The following is a 19,743-nucleotide window of genomic DNA, read 5'->3' as shown; positions in this document are numbered from 1 at the left end:
TGTCCTGTGAAGTCATCTGAGCCTAGACTAAAGAAATTCAATTTATTCAGTGTATGTTCAGCATTTCTAATCTGTTTCTTTCCAAAAAGATTTTGTAGTTTATATGTGTTTCAAAGAATTTTAATACTTTATCTAATTATTGAATTCATTGACACTGAGTTGAGGGATTATTTGCTTTATTTTTCTATTCGTTTTACCTTGTTTTATAAATTAGCTCTTCCTTTTAGCCAGTTACATTGAAAACTTAATATATTTGAATCCTTTCTTCTTTTATAATATGATCTTGTAGTGCTATATTTTTACTACCTCTCAGCATTGCTATAGCTGCATCATGTAAGTTTTTTTGGTCATATTATGATTTAATTTTTATTTCAAGATGCTTTTTAATTTTCCTTATGATACCTTCTTTTACTCTATAGATTATTGAAGTACGTTGTTTGATTTACAATATTTGGAGATTTGTTAACTATTTTTCTGTTTAAGTTTCTAGTCTAATTCTGTTGTTAAGGAACATACTTTTATAATTTTAAATACTTTAACTTTTTTAGGTTTATTTTATGAAAAAATATGATTTATGTTGATGAGTGTTTCATATACATTGAAAAAATGTGTTTCTTTCCTTGTTATATACAGTGTTCTATAAATGTCAATTAGATCAAGTGGGTTAATAGTTTTAAGTGTTCTACATCCTTACTGATTGTTTAACTGCTTGCTTTTATCAGTTAATAAGAGAGGATAAGTAAAATCCTGAACTATAATTGTGGTATTGACTAATTCTCTTTCAGTTCTATCACTTTTGCTTTAAACTTGCAGTTCTGTTCTTAGGTGCACCCAGTTTTAAGACTGTTATAACTTCTTTAAGTGTTACAACTTCTTTCATCACCTCATCTAGGTTAGCAAGCTTTTTGCATAAAGATTAGAGTGGCTGTACATGAAATAGAAAATATAAAATAGAGAAAGTCAGTAAAACCAAAAATAGTTGATTGTTTGAGAAGATCATAATTGACAAATTTTTACCTAGATTGGCTAAGAAAATGAGAAAAAATATTAAAATCACAGGTGAAAAACATTAATACTGATTTTACAGAAATAAAAAGGATTGTTAAGAGGATAGTGTGAACAGCTATATACTAATAAAGTGGATAAACCTGTATGTAGTGGAACAATTCCTAGAAACATACAAACTGCCAAAATGACTCAGGTAGAAGTGTGTGCGTTAGTCACTCAGTCATGTTCAACCCTGCAACTCCATGGACCTCAGCCCACTGGGCTCCTCTGCTCTGACCATCGGATTCTCCAGGCTAGAGTACTGGAGTGGGTCGCCACGCCGTTCTCCAGGGGATCTTCCCAACCCAGGGATCGACGCTGGGTCTCCTGCATTGCAGGCATATTCTTTACCAGCTGAGCTACATGGGAAGCCCCCCAAGTAGCAGTAGAAAATTTGAATAGCCCTAAACAGGACTGATAGGGATAAAGTAAACCGAGAACTCCAATAAAGAAAGGCCCACTCAAGATCAGATGGCTTCACTAGAGAATTATTCAAACATTGAAAGGAGAAATGATGCCACCCCTTCTCGGATTCTTCAAAGAAACTGAAGAGTAGTGAATGCTTGCTGACTCTGTTAGGACAGCATTACCCTAATTCCAAAGTTAGGCAGACACACATGAACAAAACTCCACAGCAGCATCCCCAGTTAATTCCCACGAAAGTACTAGCAAACCAGTCAGTGGCATATTAAAGGGATTATACATCCTGATGAAGTGAGTTTTATTCCAGGAATGCAAAAATTCAACATACTAAAATCAATCAATGGAATACCCTACTTTAATAGAATAAAATAGAAAATGTGATCTCCATTGGTACAGAAAAAACTTTTGACAAAGTTCAACACCCCTTTCATGGTAAAAGAACCAAAACAAAATTATATTTAGAAAACTAGAAATAGAAAGAGACTTCCTCATCACAATATAAACCATTTGTGAACCCACAGGTCACACACTCAAATGATGAAAGTCTGAAAGCTTTTCCCCAAGGATAAGGAAGAAGACAAGGATGCCTACTTTCAGCATATCAACATATCAACAAAAAGCTGCTCTTCTTTTCAACATAATACTAGAAATTGTTGTCAGAGTATTTAGAAATAACAGGCAATAAAATGCAGTCAAATGGAAAAGGAGGTAGTAAAACTACTTCTGTTAACAGATGTAGAAAACACGAAGGAATACACACAAACACCAAAAAACTCTTGAAGCTAATAAAATCACGCACAAAATATATTTCTGTACATTAGATAAAAACACATGAAAAGCAATTTAAGAAAATTCCACGTTAAATAGCGTCATAAAGAAGAAAATATTTAGGGTTAAATTTAGTTATTATATAATAATGTGTATTATTCTGTATAACAACATAGGAATTATTAAAGTCCATCTGGTCTAATGCATCATTTTAAGCCTTACTGATTTTCTGTCTGGATGATCTGTCCATTGATGTAAGTGGTATGTTAAAGTCCACCTCTATTACTGTGTTCCTGGCAATTTCTACTTCTATATCCATTAATATTTGCCTTATATATTGGGCTTCCCTGATAGCTCAGTTGGTAAAGAATCTGCCTGCAGTGCAGGAGACCCCGGTTCGATTCCTGGGTCAGGAAGATCTGCTGGAGAAAAGATAGGCTACCCACTCCAGTATTTTTGGGCTTCCCTCGTGGCTCAGCTGGTAAGGAATCTGCCTGCAATGCTTGAGACCTAGGTTCGATCCCTGGGTTGGAAAGATCCCCTGGAGAAGGGAAAGGCTACCCACTTCAGTATTCTGTCCTGGAGAATTCCATGGACTGTATAGTCCATGGGGTCACAAAGAGTCGGACATGATTGAGCAACTTTCACTATATATGTATTCACTATTGAAGGCCTCCTATATTGGGTGCATACATATATATTTACAATTACTGTATCTTCTTGGGTTGATTCCTTGATCATTGTGTAATGTCCTTTGTCTCTGGCATTTGTCTTTAAAGTCTGTTTTGTCTAGGTATTTGTACTCCAGCTTTCTGTTGAGTTTCATGTTCATGCAATACCTTTTCCAGTCCCCTCATTTTCTGTCCGTGTCATTACATCTGAAGTGAGTCTCTGTAGGCTGCATATATATATATATATATATATATGGGTCTTGTTTTTGTATCTGTTCAGTCACTCTCTGTCTTTTGAATTAAGCATTTAGTCTATTTACATTTAAGATAATTATCAATAAATATATTCTTTTTGCTGTTTTCTAAAATTGTTTTGGGGTTGTTTGTGTAGGTCTCCCCGCCCCCCGCCCTTCTTGTTTTGTTCTCATGCTTTGATACTATATTTAGGGTTAGGTCTGGATTTATTTTTTGTATGTGTATCTCTTACAGATTGTTTGTGGTTATCAGGAGATTACTACCGTATATATACATATATAATTGTTTTAAGTTGCTGATCTCTGACTTTCAAATGTACTTTAATAATCCTGCATTTATACTCTCCTCCCCTCATGATTACTGTTTTTGATACCATATTTTACATCTAAATGTTGTATATATCTATTAACTGCTTATGGTGGATAAAATGGCTTTACCACTTTTGTCTTTTAATCTTTCCACTAGCTTTACACGTGGACATTATCCTTTCTTTACTCTGTAGGGTTGGCCAAAAAGTTCGTTTTTGGTGTTTCAATGCAGATGTTTTATAGTTCAGTTAAAATGCATTAATAAGTGATCCTCCAAACATATCTTTGTCCTTCTTAAGGAATACATGCAGACCTTGTTTTATTGCACTTCACTTTATTGTTCTTCACAGGTAATACATGTTTTTGAAAATTGAAGGTTTGTGGCAACCCTGTGCCTATCAAGTCTATCAGTGCCACTTTTCCAAAAACATTTACTCACCTCATGTATCTATCACATTTTGATAATTCTTAAAATATTTCAGACTCTTTCATTATTGTATTTATTATGGTGATCTGTGGTCAGTGATCTTTAACATTACTACTTTAGTTGTTTGGAGGCTCCATGAGCCACACTTAACGGATGCGCAGTAGATGTTGTGTGTGTTCTGACTGCATCACAGACTGGGCATTCCACCGTTTTTCTCCCTCTTCTCGGGTCTCCTTATTCCCTGAGATACAACATTATCTGAAGAAGGCTGATTGATTACCCTACAGCGGCCTCCCAGTGTTCAAGGGAAAGGAAGAATTGCATGTCTCCCAGTTTAAATCAAAAGCTAGAAATGATTAAGTTTAGTGAAGAAGGCATGTTGCAAACCAAGATAAGCCCAAAACGAGGCTGCTTCTCCAGTTAGCCAAGTTGTAAATGCAAAGGAGAAGTTCTTGAAGAAAATTAAAACTACTACTCCAATGAATACAGAAATGATAAGAATGCAAAACATTATTGCTAATGTAGATAAAGTTTGAATTGTCTGGATAGAAGATCAAAGCAGCCACAGCGTTCCCATAGGCCACAGCCTAATCTGGCACCACGCCCTGACACTTGGATTCTTTGAAGGCCAACAGAGGTAAGGAAGGTTCTGAAGAAAATCTTGAAACTGGATGTTGCTTCACAAGGTTTAAGGAAAGAAACTGTCTCCATACATAACGTAAAAGTTCAAAGTGAAAGAGCAAGTACTATGTAAGAAGCTGCAGCAAATTATCCAGCTAAGATAATTAATAAAGGTGGCTATAGTAAACAACAGATTTTCAATGAAGTTAAAACAGCCTTCTTAAAAAAAAAAAACAAAAACAGCCTTCTTTTGGAAGAAGATGCCATCTAGGACTTCCATAGCTAGAGAGGAGAAGTCAGTGCCTGGCTTCAAAGCTTCAAAGGACAGACTGACTCTTTTGAGTCAGGGGCTAATGCAGCTAGTGGGGCTTCCCAGGTGGCTCGGTGGTAAAAAATCTGCCTGCCAGTGCAGGAGACACAGGAGTCGTGGGTTCGATCCCTGGGCCAGGAAGATCCCCTGGAAGAGGAAATTGGTAACCCACTCCAGTATTCTTGGCTGGAGAATCCCATGGACAGAGGAGCTAGATGGGCTGTAGTCCATGGGGTCACAAAGAGGCAGACACAATTGAGTGACTGAGCACGCATGTACAGTGCAGCTGGTGACTTTAAATTGAAGCCAGTGTTCATTTTATCATTCCAAACATCCTAAGGCTCTTAAGAATTATACTAAGTCTACTCTGCCTATGCTTTAAAAATGGAGCAGCAAAGCCTGTATGACAGCACATCTGTTTACAACATAGTTTACTGAATATTCTAAGCCCACTGTTGAGACCTACTGCTCAGATAAAAAGATTCCTTTCAAAATGTTACTACTGCTCATTACCATGCACCTAGTCATCTAGTGGGAATGCACAGCAAGGTTAATATTTTCCTGCCTGCTAAGACAGTCTGCTAATTCCAGTCTGTTTTAGTTTGCTGATCCCTAAAATGTCGATGTTCACTCTTGCCATCTCCTGTTTGACCACTTCCAATTTGCCTTGATTCATGGACCTAACATTCCAGGTTCCTATGCAATATTGCTCTTCACAGCATCAGACTTTACTTCCATCACCAGTTATATCCACAACTGGGTATTGTTTTTGCTTTGGCTCCATCTCTTCATTCTTTCTGGAGTTATTTCTCCACTGATCTTCAGTAGCATATTGGGCACCTACTGACCTGGGGAGTTCATCTTTCAGTGTCCTATCTTTTTGCTTTTAAATGCTGGACTGGATGAAGCACAAGCTGGAATCAAGATTGCCGGGAGAAATATCAGTAACCTCAGATATGCAGATGACACAACACTTATGGCAGAAAGCGAAGAACTAAAGAACCTCTTGATGAAAGGGAAAGAGGAGAGTGAAAAAGTTGGCTTAAAACTCAACATTTAAAAAACTAAGATCATGGAATCTGGTTCTATCACTTCATGGCAAATAGATGGGGAAACAATGGAAACAGTGACAGACTTTATTTTGGGATGCTCCAAAATCACGATGATAACTGCAGCCATGAAATTAAAAGATGCTTGCTCCTTGGAAGACAAGTTATGACCAAACTAGACAGCATATTAAAAAGCAGAGGGATAATTTTACCAACAAAGGTCCGTCTAGTCAAAGCTATGGTTTTTCTGGTAGTCATGTATAGATGTGAGAGTTGGACTATAAAGAAAGTCGAGCACCAAAGAATTGATGCTTTTGAACTGTGGTGTTGGAGAAGATTCTTGAGAGTCCCTTGGACAGCAAGGAGATACTACCAGTCTATCCTAAAGGAAATCAGTCCTGAATATTCATTGGAACGACTGATGCAGAGGTTGAAACTCTCAATACTTTGGCCACCTGATGCGAAGAACTGACTCATTTGAAAAGACCCTGATGCTGGGAAAGATTGAAGACAGGAGGAGAAGGGGATGACAGAGGATGAGATGGTTGGATGGCATCACCGACTCAGTGGACATGAGTTTGAGTAAACTCTGGGAGTTGGTGATGGACAGGGAGGCCTGGTGTGCTGCCATCCATGGGGTTGCGAAGAGTCGGACACGACTGAGTGACTGAATTGAAGACACATCCATTATGAAGCCCTTGAATTAAGGAATCATTTCAATTTTCAAGTCTTATTAGTTAAATTCATTTTTTTTAAGGCCACAGTTGCTGTACAGATTTCTCTGTTGGACCTGGGCAAAGTAAGTTGAAAGCCTTCTGGAAAAGATTCACCATTCTAGATGCTATTAACAACATATCATGAAGAAGTTAAAAGTTCATCATTAATAGGAGTTTGGAAGAAGTTAATTCCAGCCTTCATGGATGACTTTGAGAAGTTCCAGACTTCCATGGAAGAAGTAACTGCAGATGTGCTGAAAATAGAAAGAAACCTAGAATTAAAAGTGGAACCTGAAGATAGGACTGAATTGCTGTAACCTCATTTTAAAACTTGAACTCGTGAGGAGTTACTTCTTGTGGATGAACAAAGAAAGTCATTTCGTGAGATGGAGTTTACTCTTATCTCAGAAAGATCCTATGAAGATTGTTGAAATGAAAACATAGTGTTTAGAATGTTGCATAAATGTGATTGATAAAGCAGCAGTAAGATTTGAGAGGATTGTTTCCAATTTTGAAAGAAAATCTACTGTGGGTAAAATACTGTCAAACAGCATTGCGTGCTACAGAGAAATAATTTGTGAAAAGAAGAGTCAATTGATGCAGCAAGCTTCATAGTTGTTTTAAGGAATTGCCACCCCATTCTTCAGCAACCACCACACTGATCAGTCAGCAGCAGACATAAGTCCGCATGGATACAAAAGCCTCTACCAGCAAAAAGATTAGAACTCGCTGAAGGTTAGATGATACTTAATATTTTTTTAGCAATGTCATTTAGACATAATACTGTTGCACACATTATAGACTACAGTATAGTGAAAACACAACTTTTATATGCCCTGGGAAACCAAAAAGTTCTCGTGACTCTCCTTACTGTTCTTTTAGCTTTATTGCGGTGGTCTGTTCCAGAGTCAGTAATATCTCCAAAATATGCCTGTGGAGTCATTCAGATCATTTAAAGTTCTGTTTAACTAAAAACTTCCCAGGTTAGGTGGTACTGCTGCTTCTTATTTCTTTTAATTTTACCATTCTGCTGTTTAACTGCTAGTGTACATCTACAAGGGGAAGCTTGAATATATAACTTAGGAAAGACAAGTATGTGTTCACCTGTGGCCTCTCTCATAGATGCTGCCCTCTCTGCCTCTCTTCTGCAAAGTAAAGACTATATCTTTTCATCCTCAGCTTTTAAATCCGCTACTTACCTTCATTTCTCACCAAAACTTCGTCCCCATCAACCTAGGAGTTCTCTTATCACTGCCTCTTTTCTAGGGAGTTGATCTGGTGTGATAATGAGAGAGAGTGGTTGTCATTACAGGAACTTGAGCAAAGGAGCTAGGTTCTTGGTCATCCTCATAGAAATATAAATGAATTTTTCTATGAACGTATTATGATTAATGGTTGGTAGCCTTATTAACATTGCTTTCCTGTATTTTAGGTTTAAAAGACTTTAATATTACTGCCTGGGAGCCACATTGTATAGGATTTTTTAATTTGCTTTTGTTTTCTGTCTGTTGAAATAAGTCTTAGGTTTCCCCAGTGTACATATAGGCTGGTTTATAAGTTGAGAATTGCCTATATATATAAAATTTCTCCCCAATTTACATACTCATTTAACTTTTGCCCATGTTCTTGAACATTTCTAATCAGAAATAGTAATGAGTGGCTGCCACACTGCTGCTGCCAGACAATACCTATGGAATCTCCTAGAGGAGGGATAAAGAATACATTGTTTCAGCAGGTTCTCAGTGAACCCTGAATTTATATTGCATGCAATTTGCCCGCCATCACTATCACAGAAGCATCCAGTAAGTCCCTTTTCATTTCACTAATGAGAACACTCACCTTATAAGCAGCTCTTTTCCAAGTATTACTGAAATCTTCAAATATGCCTTGTACCTGTGGATGCTTGTGAAATAGTATCACCTATCCACAGACCTACAGTCAAAAGCCCTTCTAAGTTCCAGGTGTATTAATTAAATATTTAATGTGTGTTATAGCTAAAATAGTCATTTTGTTGGGGTCAATTCATGATAGAATAATTGTATATTAGTGTGATATATACCTTGGATCCCTTGGTGCATTTTTTTTTATGAGATCAAAGTGAACATTATGGACATGAATTACTATTGTTTAGTAATTTTGCAAAAATGAAAAATAGTTCTTGAGTTTCTGGTCATCTGTAAGGATAATTGGCATGGGAAAGCTTGGCAGATAATATAATTAAATCTTGTTAGTTTTGTCTGAAATAAATCCTCTTTCCATATTCCCATTTTTCCAATACCTGTATATATTGGAATACACAGACGTGCACACACACACACTCACAAACCATAAAACCAGTTTTTCAGAAGAATTAGAGAATAAATAAATCAGAATCCTTGCCTAATTTTAGTTACTCTCTTGAGTTATTTTAGAGGTGGAGCTGCAGTACCAGATTAGTGCCTATGGCAAATCTGAACATTCAACAGTTGACAGTTTTTACTATCAGAGTCTGTGTTCCCAGTACTTTTGATCCATGTATGTCATTACAGAATGGTGTATGAGATAACCACAGCATTTGTTTAATTAAAATGGCAATTAAAGTTCCATAATCTATGTCAAGTTTAAGTCAGCAAAAATAAGACTAGGAGCTGATTGTGGCTCAAGATCATGAATTCCTTATTGCAAAATTCAGATTTAAATTGAAGAAAGTAGGGAAAACCACTAGGCCATTCTAGATTCAAGGGATTAGATCTGATAGACAGTGTGCCTGAAGAACTATGGGCGGAGGTTTGTAACATTGTACAGGAGGTGGTGACCCAACCCATCCCCAAGAAAAAGAAATGCAACAAGGCAAGATGGTTGTCTGAGGAGGCCTTATTCGCTGGATTTAGAAAACACAGAGGAATCAGAGATCAAATTGCCAACATCTATTGGATCATAGAAAAAATAAGCAAATTCCAGAAAAACATCTATTTCTGCTTCATTGACTACGCTAAAGCCTTTGACTGTGTAGATCACAACAAACCATGGAAAATTCTTCAAGAGATGGGAATACAAGACCATCTTACCTGCCTCCTGAGAAACTTGTATGCAGGTCAGAAAGCAACAGTTAGAACCGGATATGGAACAACAGACTGGTTCCAAATTGAGAAAGTAGTATGTCAAGGCTGTATATTGTCACCCTGCTTGTTTAACTTATATGCAGAGTACATCATGTGAAATGCTGGGCTGGATGAATCACAAGCTCGAATCAAGATTGCTGGGAAAAATATCAGTAACTTCAGATATGCAGTTGATACCACTCTAATGGCAGAAAGCAAAGAGGAGCTAAAGAGTCTGTTTAGAAGGTGAAAAAGAAGAGTGAAAAAGCTGGCTTGAAACTCAACATTCATAAAATGAAGATCATGGCATCCAGTCCCGTCACTTCATGGCAAATAGATGGGAGGAGAATGGAAACAGGGACAGATTTTATTTTCTTAGGATCCCGAAATCACTGCGGATGGTGACTGCAGCCATGAAATTAAGACGCTTGCTCCTCGAAAGAAAAACAGTGACCTACCTAGACAGCATATTAAAAAGCAGAGCCATTACTTTGCCAGCAAAGGTCCGTCTAGTCAAAGCTATGGTTTTTCCAGTAGTCATGTATGGATAATGAGAGTTGGGAGTATAAGGAATGGTGAGTGCCAAGGAATTGATGCTTTCGAACTGTGGTGCTGGAGAAGACTTGAGAGTCGCTTGGACAGCAAGGAGATCAAACCAGTCACTCCTAAAGGAAATCAATCCTGAATATTCATTGGAAGGACTAATGCTAAAGCTGAAGCTCCAATACTTTGGCTACTTAATGTGAAGAACTGACTCACTGGAAAAGACCCTAATGCTAGGAAAGATTGAGGGCAGGAGGAGAAGGGGGCGACAGAGAATGAGATGGTTGGATGGCATCATCGATTCAATGAACCTTAGTTTGAGCAGACTCCAGAAAATAGTGAAGGACAGGGAAGCCTGGCATGCTGCAGTCCATGGGGGGGCAAGGAGTAGGACATGACTGAGTGACTAAACAACAACAAAAATTACCCAGCAGTAAAACGGATGAGCTGTCAATACATGCAGTGATGTGGATGAGTGTCAAAATAACCATGCTAAGTGAAAACAACCAGATGAAGAATACATACTATTCGATTCCAAATACATAAAAATCGAGAAGATATAAGCAAATCGTTCATGACAGAAAGCAGACCAGCTGTTGCCTACAGGTGAATGGAAGAGCTGAGGGGATTATACAGGGTTATGAGAAAACATCTGTAAGTGATGGGTGAGTTCATCATCTTTATTGCATGGGTGTATACATATGTCAAAACATAAAATTGTATACTTTTTTGTATAGCCTTATCTTAAGATATATTTATAATTTATGTCAGCCATACCTCAATAAATCTTTTTTATAAGGACTTGCTCTCATGGAACTTATATTTTATTGGGGAGGAGACACAATTATGATGACAATAAACCTGTATTTTTTCTGTGTGTATATATAGGTAGATATGGATCAGTTGTTAAAAAGTTTTTTGAAGAGAAAGCAGTGTGAGGATAGAAAGTGGGGAGGGGAGGGCAGGTTTTGAGAGAGGTGGTCAGGTAATGTGATATGATATTTGAATAGAGACTAGTTTGAGCTCCCTGTAGTATTGTGAAAACTGCATAAAGTTTGTTTCAGTTTTTTTTTAAAGTTTCAGGTGACCATTCTCTCTCTCATCTAAAAAGATAACATCTTTCTCTTAACCATGAAGGCAGATTTAAGTTTCTGCCATCAGAAGGAAACAGATGGGAAGGGTGGGCAGAGATAAGCAAAACCTACTCCGCATTCTCAATAGAAGCCATTTCTGCTCTAAGAATTTCTTGTGCTTAATTTCTTATTAGAAGGGTGAGACCTATTTTTGGAACATTTGTAGAATAGTGAATCAGAAAGTTACAACCAAAATCCCTGTCTCCTGGTTTTCTGCAAGAGAGGCAGTTATCCATTTTCTTGAAGGAAAACCCCAAATTCTGCAGTCACTATCACCATTGGTGTTCTTATGTGTATGTCTATGATGCCAGAGGGATTTGCAAAATCATGCTCTCATGGGACTTTTATTTTGTTGCGGAGGAGGTGTAATGGTGATGAACGTGTGTATGTGTCAGGTGTTGAAAAGTATTTTGAAGGAGGATAAAGCAGTGTGAGGTTGTACTTCGGAATGAATGGAAGAGGGAAGATTTCCATCAGTGGTGTGAACTGCTTGCTTGTGTCCAGTCATCCTAATTGAGCTGCTGGAAATATGTTATCTTAGCAACAGTTGATCAGTGCAACCTGAATTTGATTCAGTCCCCCCAAGAAAGAGTGCTTGCTAGTGATAGAGACTTTAGAATATCTATATATTGGGGGCATAGAGAAAAAATGTTCAAAAGAAAAAAATTTCAAATGCTTTATAGCATGTGCTATAAACTGAAATGCGTTCCTTTATTTTGAAAACATGCTTTTAACTTTGCTTACCCCTTGGTTTTTTAAAGCATAGTCCCTCTAGAGAATAATTTAAAGATCTTTGTCTTACTGTTTAACATAAATTTGGTGACAGTAAGTGTGGAAAGTGCATTGAGTGATGCCAGTTGGGTATTCGTTTCTGTAAAATTTTTATAAAACATACTAATTTCTGTCATTCTGTTTTTCATTTTCTCTCTTCATGGTATTCATCAGAACATCAGAATGAATACCACCATTCATCAGAGTGGTATTCATCAGAGTATGCTCTGGGGCTGGGCTCCCTGTGTTAAACCTGTGCACTCTCACCTGTGAGGCTGGGAGCCCTGAGAAGCAGGAACCCCCTCCTGGCTCCAGTCCCATGGGCCAGTGGGGGCTACCGATGCAGAGGTTCACATGACTCAGGCGTCTGTAACCCTCAGCAGCCCAGGACTTTTCCCCCACCGCGTGCCTGCTGCGGGTTGGAGGCAAATGAGTCCAGTTCTCTCAACCCTTAGAGTAGTTCCTCCTGATCTTTTGGATCCTGGCTCCCTTTGAGGAGCCGATCAAATCTATGAACAGAACGTTTGCGCATCACTTCAGGGGCTGCTACAAGGCCCTCTTCAGTGCAGGGACAGATAGTAAGACCCATCTTAGGTTAGCAGAGTTACAGGTCTTTGCCAGGTACAGAGGCAGTGCTCTATTTGTGACCTAGGTAATAACTGTGTTATTAAGTTGCATTTTTAATAATAACCTGTTAAACCAGGCACCAGGAAGAGCTAGAGAAAGCCAGCAAGTACTTTTCCTCTAGCAGGAAGACCTTATGTTCTGTGACAGCAGTCCAGATCCATTGGTTTTGTATGTACTTTCCTAGGAAAAAATATTGGGACAGACTTTTCAATATTCTCTTCCCATTCTTTTCTTTGGTTTTCATTTGTTCTATTTCACATAACTCCTCAAATGTTAAATAGAACAACCAAGTATCTACTCTTCTCTGTTTAGACTTAACCATGAAGCCAAATACCTTGACCATGAAGCCAAAGACACATCTGCCTTGTACAGTGACAGAGAAGTCTAACCTCATACACTATTCATTCAATATTCGCTCTCTGATTTTATCCTAGGAATGTATTTTCCTAAATTAAAGTCTTAACAGTACCCTTTTGCTTCTTACAGCTTGTACCTCCTTTTAAGCCTCAAGTAACGTCTGAGACAGACACCAGATATTTTGATGAAGAATTTACAGCTCAGACTATTACAATAACACCGCCTGAAAAATGTAAGTAAATCTAGAAGGCAATTGATAATGTTCTAATATAATTGAAGAAAACAGCCATTTTTTTTAAACAGCCATTTTTTTTAAACTGATTGTTTTTTAGTTCAAATTCAATAGTGATGTTAATCTGTTCCTTTTAAGAACATGGGTTTCTCAGTGGAAATACTTAAAGACAGGTAGCTAAGAGAAAAGTTTTTTTGAGTAAAAAAAATTATATATGGAAAAATTGTAGACTTGCGAATTATAGTCAATTTTAGACTAACTGGCTCTTCTCTGCGTGCATGTGTGCTGAGTCGCTAAGTTGTGTCCCACTCTTTGCAGCCCTGAGGACTGGCCCGCCAGGCTTCTCTGTCCATGGGGTTTCCTGGGCAAGAATACTGGAGTGGGCTGCCATGTCCTTCTTTAGGAGATCTTCCAGACCCAGGGGTTGAACTTGCATCTGCTGCGTTGGCAGGTGGATTTTTTACCACTGAGCAGCCAGGGAAGCTAATTCTTCCCTACCATTCTCCAATAAATTATTTTGACCTCAACTAAAAGGATTCTGAAATGAAGACCTCCCTTGTTTCCCACTGCTCATTCAGACACTACCTTCAGAATTTTGGTAATTCTGGTCTCATGCTTACTTAGCAGTTTTTTAAAATTCACTTTAAACTGAATCACCCTTTTTTGCTTAGCTTTGTCTTAAGCATTAATATCTGTGAAGAAATAATTTAGTAGTAGTTTTTGATAAGTTAAATTACAAATTTATTAAAACTGTGCATTCATGCACCACTTAAAATCATTCCACATGTACTAGTGTGTGCCCCACATTTTAGTGAATACCTTTCCCTTAATGGGAAGAAAAGTTTATAAAATATAATTTATAAGCATTCTTACATATTGAAAAATCTATCTGTATCTATCATCACTAGATTAGGAGTGAGGACAAAATTGAGTTTCAGGGACAGACTTGGATAGCTAGAAGATTTCTTCAAATCACACGTCTTGTGGCTCACACAATAACATCGTATTAGTTTTTCCTCCTTTTCTTTTCCTTTATACCCTTCTCTACATTTCCTCCCCTCTCTTTTCCTTTTTAAAAAGCTGACTGGTTGATTGTGCTGATTTACGCCGAGCATCCATGAGAGGGAAGGTTGAAGTACTGTTGCAGTGGTGGATGTGGTCAATTGAGGACAGCTCTGAAAGGCAAAATAGGAGTCGTCCAGGCTGAGTTTTGAATCTGAGACCTATGGCCGACAAAAAAGAGGGATCATGAATACTGTGAAATGAAAAATATAATTATGTGTGCATATATACTTTTCTTTCTTTAAACTTGCAAGAATTTAAGAGCCTCTTAACTTTAATTTTATAAGGGAAAAAATTAAAACCCAGAGAGAAGAGGAACTTTCCCAAGTCCCGCAGTTAGTATTAGCTGTAGTCAGGAGCAGGAGTCACAGCTTGGCCAGTGGTAAAGTCGGTAGACTTGTGAAATGGCAGTATATTGAGGCCCTACTTGTAGTTTGTCACCAGTGGTGGGTGAAGGGCTTCGTTGCTAGAATCAGAGTCTCTGAGAGTTGAAGATGTTAGAAGGCCTGTGGAGCTGTGGGCAGTCAGCTAAGGACCATCTGAATAGGAGCAGTTGGCAGAACCATGGCATGGTTTTCCCTGGCCCAGTGTAGGCTGTGGTGATACAATTTAATTGTCTGAAATTCTGGGCAACACCATTGAGTTGTTGGACTAGCCTAAAAGTACTTGCCACCAGAGAGCGTTTTGGGGGCCTCCTCATTTGTATATAACCTTGATTGTAATCAGACCACATCATTCTGCTTCCAACCCTCCAGGGGCCTCCCAGCCGCGCCGTCAATCTCGCCGCTGACGCTGTCTGCACAGCTCTGTCAGATCTGGTCCTGTCCTCGTCTCTGAACTCATCCTGTCTGTCTTCTCTACAGTCCCTGGGTTCCAGGCCACTGTGAACTCACAGTGTGCCTCAGGACTGTGTTTACCGTTCTCTGCCTAGAGTTCTCTTTTCCCAGACATCCGCATGAATAATTCTTACTTGTCCTTCAGATCTCTTTAAGTGTCACTGTATCAGAGCACTTTCTTTAGCCTCCTCACCTTAAAAACAGTGCAGCCCCTCAGACCCCATCACCCCACCCCCTAATTCTGTACATTGACACCTTTACTTGCTGGAATCCTTCTGGTTAATTTGTTAGTTTGTTTTACTATCCGTTTCTCCAACTTGAACACGGTAGCTCAGAGAAGGATTTGGTTTGTCTTATTCGCTGCTAGCCCCAGCTCTGAGTTAGGTACCTGGCTCAGCATAGATATTCAATGATTATGTGTTAAGTGAGTAAAGAAATAGACTCTAGTGAGGCCTGGGCCAGGAGGAGGCACGGCTTGCTCCAGACAGTGCTGCTGCCCATCCCAGCCCAGAATTTGTGTTTGGCTGACGTCCTCATGCAATTTCACATGGAGCTTGGTGAGGTTCAATAGAGCTTTTGGTATTTGTGAACTCTAACTCTTAGGAGAAGCTAATTGTGCTGTTTTGAGAGTCATAGAGATAGGTAGGCCGTGTAAATGCCAAGCCATGAGTGCAAATTTTATTCCAGAAAGTTAAAAGGAAAATATCAGTGTGGAAGAGAAAGGTGAATTGAAAAAGCCCTGGACTTGGGCCCTCCTTTGTCTCCCAGCACCCCACACTAGCTCTGGGATGTGGCAGGTCACTTGTCGTGTGTGCCTGAAAAGCCATCTCTTTCCGAAAGGCACCCAGAGTCCTATAGGTTTAAGTAACCCTATTTTTTATTTTATTGAAGCATCAGGTTAACCACAACCATAGTGTCCTTTGATATGTGACCCACCCTGTAAAGAGTGATGATAGGTAAATACCTAGCAAAAAAGAGCGGGCATGAGTGGAGGGGCATGGGGAAGGGACTGCTGAACTGTGATGCTGGCAGTGAGGCGGGACCCTTCCCTGACTCTGAGCCCTAGGTGGCCCCAGAACATGCATCCAGCAGTGTCTGGACTGACAAGAGTGTACCCCAGTCTACGGGCAGGACAGCCCTGTGGACCTGCTGTCTTAGTTTCTGATTCAGGGTTTCTAGAGAGAGAGGTCAGATGAGCGAGCTCAGTAGGGTGGGCTGTAGCCAAGAGGTGGGCACCAGCCAGGCTGTCCTCTGCAGCTCAGCCCAGCGTGGCTCCCAGGGCCAGGCCGTGGGGCTGGACCCCTGTCTCAGGACGTGGCCTCTGTGCTTGCCGTCTGCGGCAGCTGGCTTCTTCTGGGCACAAGGGCACTGTTTTCACTTGGGTGATCCGTGGGTATATCCTAAATCCCCTTAAGAGGCGGATCAAAGGAAAATCTGTCAAGCCTTGAACTGTGATTACATTTAACATAATCTTTTCTTCTTGTTGCTTTGAATAGTGTTGCTGGTGAGAAACCAGTGCAGCTCTGAAGCTGCTAAAAGCACAGAGGTTTTGTTCACAAAAGGCCGCAGTAGGACCATTAAGTTAGCGATTGTCTCCCCACTTGCCACCTTGCTTTTGTAGAACAGAATGGAGTTATTTTTTAGAACAAATCAGCAGTTAGAGAGGCACATGTTCCTTTTTTACAAACAGCTGCAGTAATACGCCAGATTGTCCTCACTGGTGTTAATTAATTGAGCAGATTTTGGAATGTGTCTTCTTGCTTTACATCCATTAATGGTCCTCTGCCTTCTTCTTAGAGAAAAAGGGGATTTCTTTGAGCTTTTGCTGCCATATAATTACTTTGGTTAACGTTCTAAGGAAATTAGGCAACTAATGCTGCCTGGATCCAGGGATTCGGTTGTAGAATATAGAGTTGATCACCCTGTTTCTTTTTCCCAGAGGTGTGCTGTTTGAGTTTTTTGCACAGTTCATGTCCACTATCATCACTGTCCCCTCTGAATCTTCTTTCTGAGTGGGAACACATTTATATACGTTGCCTGGGTGTGAAGGCCTGGCTGGGGCAGCCGGCTGCCCTGTCAGCCCTGGAGCGCTCCTTCCTCCTCAGCCCCCCACTGGCGTGCACAGTACCAAGGGCTCAGGGGAACCCCTCATTCCTGTCCCAGCGCCTCCCCAACTCACAGTTCCTCTTGTGGCCATGATCAGAGACTTGCCCCTCACTAATGCCATGTTCAAAAGAATAGGAGGGAAATGGAGAAGGTGATGTAACTGACTTTAAAGAAGATCCAGATGTGGGGCCCTCACAAGGTTATCAATGAGATTTATCGTTATGATCAGAAATGGGATTAACTTGTTCCTAAAGTGTCAGAATGAAAACTTTCTCTTAACTTTGCTGCCTCATAGCAATAATAATCCTCAGAAAGGAAATCCAACCCCTCCTCCTGTCACGAGCCTGACTGCCCTGGTCTCCAGGCTTTCCCCACCTTGGTGCAAGTCCTGGTTGCAGCTCAGGGAGCTGGGCAAGTCCTTCTGTGTCCGAGGCCAGACAGCATCAGGCTTCCCACACATGCTGTCTATTCGCTGTGCCAGAACACACCCAGCGAGACAAAGCTGCTAGTGGGGAGAACTGTTCTTTGCAATGTGATTGGCAGAGTCTGAGTGTTAAGATTTCAGCTGCCTTTCTGCTAGAGCAGGCTTCCCCAACCTCCGGGCTACAGACCAGGGCCTCCTGTCGGATCAGCGGTGTCAATGAGATTAGAAATAAGGTGCATAGTAAACGCGCTTGAATCATCTCGAAACCATCCCCCACTGCCTGGTCCGTGGAAAAACTATCTTCCACGAAACTGGCCCCTGGTGCCAAAAAGGCTGGGGACCGCTGCTCTAGAGAGTTTTTATAGTTTGTGACTCAGAACAGATATGCCATCCTCTCTGTCCTCCGTCTTGAGTATGTCTGAAAATACTGTGGAAGGTATTTGACCTAAAAGATGCTTGTGGTTTGCTTGATCCCTAACCAGTTATTTTATACGGAGGCAGAGATTTCCCTAAATCACAGTGCTGTCTGGAAATGCTGACTTTAAAAGGTCTGCTTGCAGGAGGAGGGTTTACAGGGAGCCGGGAACCACAACTGCTTCTTGATGGATTGAGTCCTACCTAATAAAATGATATTTTCTGGGATATTCAAGGCTACAAATTTTGGTTAGCAACTTGATCCCATTTCTGATGATGTGAAAGTTGCTCAGTTGTGTCCAACTTTTTGCAGCCCCCAGGTCAGAATACTAGAGTGGGTAGCCGTTCTCTTCTCCAGGGGATCTTCCCAACCCAGGGATCGAACCCAGGGCCAGAATCTTCTGTTAAAAATAGCGTGCTGGGTTTTCCCTGGTGACTCAGAAGTGAAGAATCGGCCTGCCAGTGGAGGAGACGGGTTCAATCCCTGGTCTGGGAAGATCCCCATGCCTCGGAGCAGCTAAGCCTGTGCGCCAAGCTGCTGAGCCTGGGGGCCACCGCTGCTGAGCCCACAACCCCTGGAGCCCATGCCAGAACCAGAGAAGCCACTGAACCATGACTGAAGAGGAGCTTGCTCAGCATCTAAGACCCAGTACAGCCAAATAAGTAAATAAAATTTTTAAAGAATTTTTTAGTTAAAAAAAACCAGGATACTGAAAAGAGCAGTGAGGAAAGGAAAGGGCAGCAGTGTTTGTTATTCTTCAGAGGAATGCAGAGCAACATCCTTGTGTGACAGGGTCAGTGTCCACGACACAGCAGGGTCTGGCCCGTGTTCCTTCTCCCATTCTGTGGAGAGGCCGGAAAATTAAGAGTTGGTAACACGTATTTCCTATCTATTTTCGAGGAAGGGGAATTATTTTGCTGGAAGGAAAGAAGGTTGGGTATTTGAAAGACTCTCACTTGTTTCATCGGAGAAGGCAATGGCACCCCACACCAGTACTCTTGCCTGGAAAATCCCATGGACGGAGGAGCCTGGTAGGCTGCGGTCCATGGGGTCACTGGGAGTCGGACACGACTGAGCGACTTCACTTTCACTTTTCACTTTCATGCATTGGAGAAGGAAATGGCAACCCACTCCAGTGTTCTTGCCTGGAGAATCCCAGGGATGGGGGAGCTGGGTGGGCTGCCGTCTACGGGGTCACACAGAGTCGGACACGACTGAAGCGACTTAGCAGCAGCAGCAGCAGCACTTGTTTCATATAGGATAGCATATGACCAAAGGCACTTTGAGCAGAGCAGAGGGATTTAATGGGGCACCTCCCCTGCAGACAGTGAGCCCCAAGGACAGGAGGGACTTTGTTCAGAGCCCAGAACAGATGCACAGGGAATGTGGTGGGCCAAGTGACTGAACTCATGACCCAAAGAAGGAAGAGCATTCTGACACTGCAAGATTTTAATCATCAGAATAGTTATGGGAAAAGGTTGGGTGAGCCTTTGTAGTCTTTCGAATGCAAGAAAAAAGAGAGGAGCAAAGGGAGGAACTGCTTAAGTGAAAACAGTCTCTTT

The 19,743-nt window shown here is 40.6% G+C and overlaps 1 protein-coding gene across 3 annotated transcripts in view; it reads left to right on the top strand.

Moving 5' to 3' along the window:
- The window catches only part of AKT3 (AKT serine/threonine kinase 3), a 272,836-nt gene that overhangs the window by 246,516 nt on the left and 6,577 nt on the right, over nt 1–19,743 (top strand). For all 3 annotated transcript variants that reach the window (XM_043486077.1, XM_043486076.1, XM_043486079.1), the window contains one exon: nt 13,236–13,338. In XM_043486077.1, coding sequence (XP_043342012.1) covers nt 13,236–13,338 — 103 coding nt within the window. The remainder of the gene's footprint in view (nt 1–13,235; nt 13,339–19,743) is intronic.

This window comes from Cervus canadensis, chromosome 13, assembly GCF_019320065.1.
Source record: "Cervus canadensis isolate Bull #8, Minnesota chromosome 13, ASM1932006v1, whole genome shotgun sequence".
In the NCBI taxonomy this organism is placed as follows: domain Eukaryota; kingdom Metazoa; phylum Chordata; class Mammalia; order Artiodactyla; family Cervidae; genus Cervus; species Cervus canadensis.
This window is presented reverse-complemented; position numbering and strand designations above follow the sequence as displayed.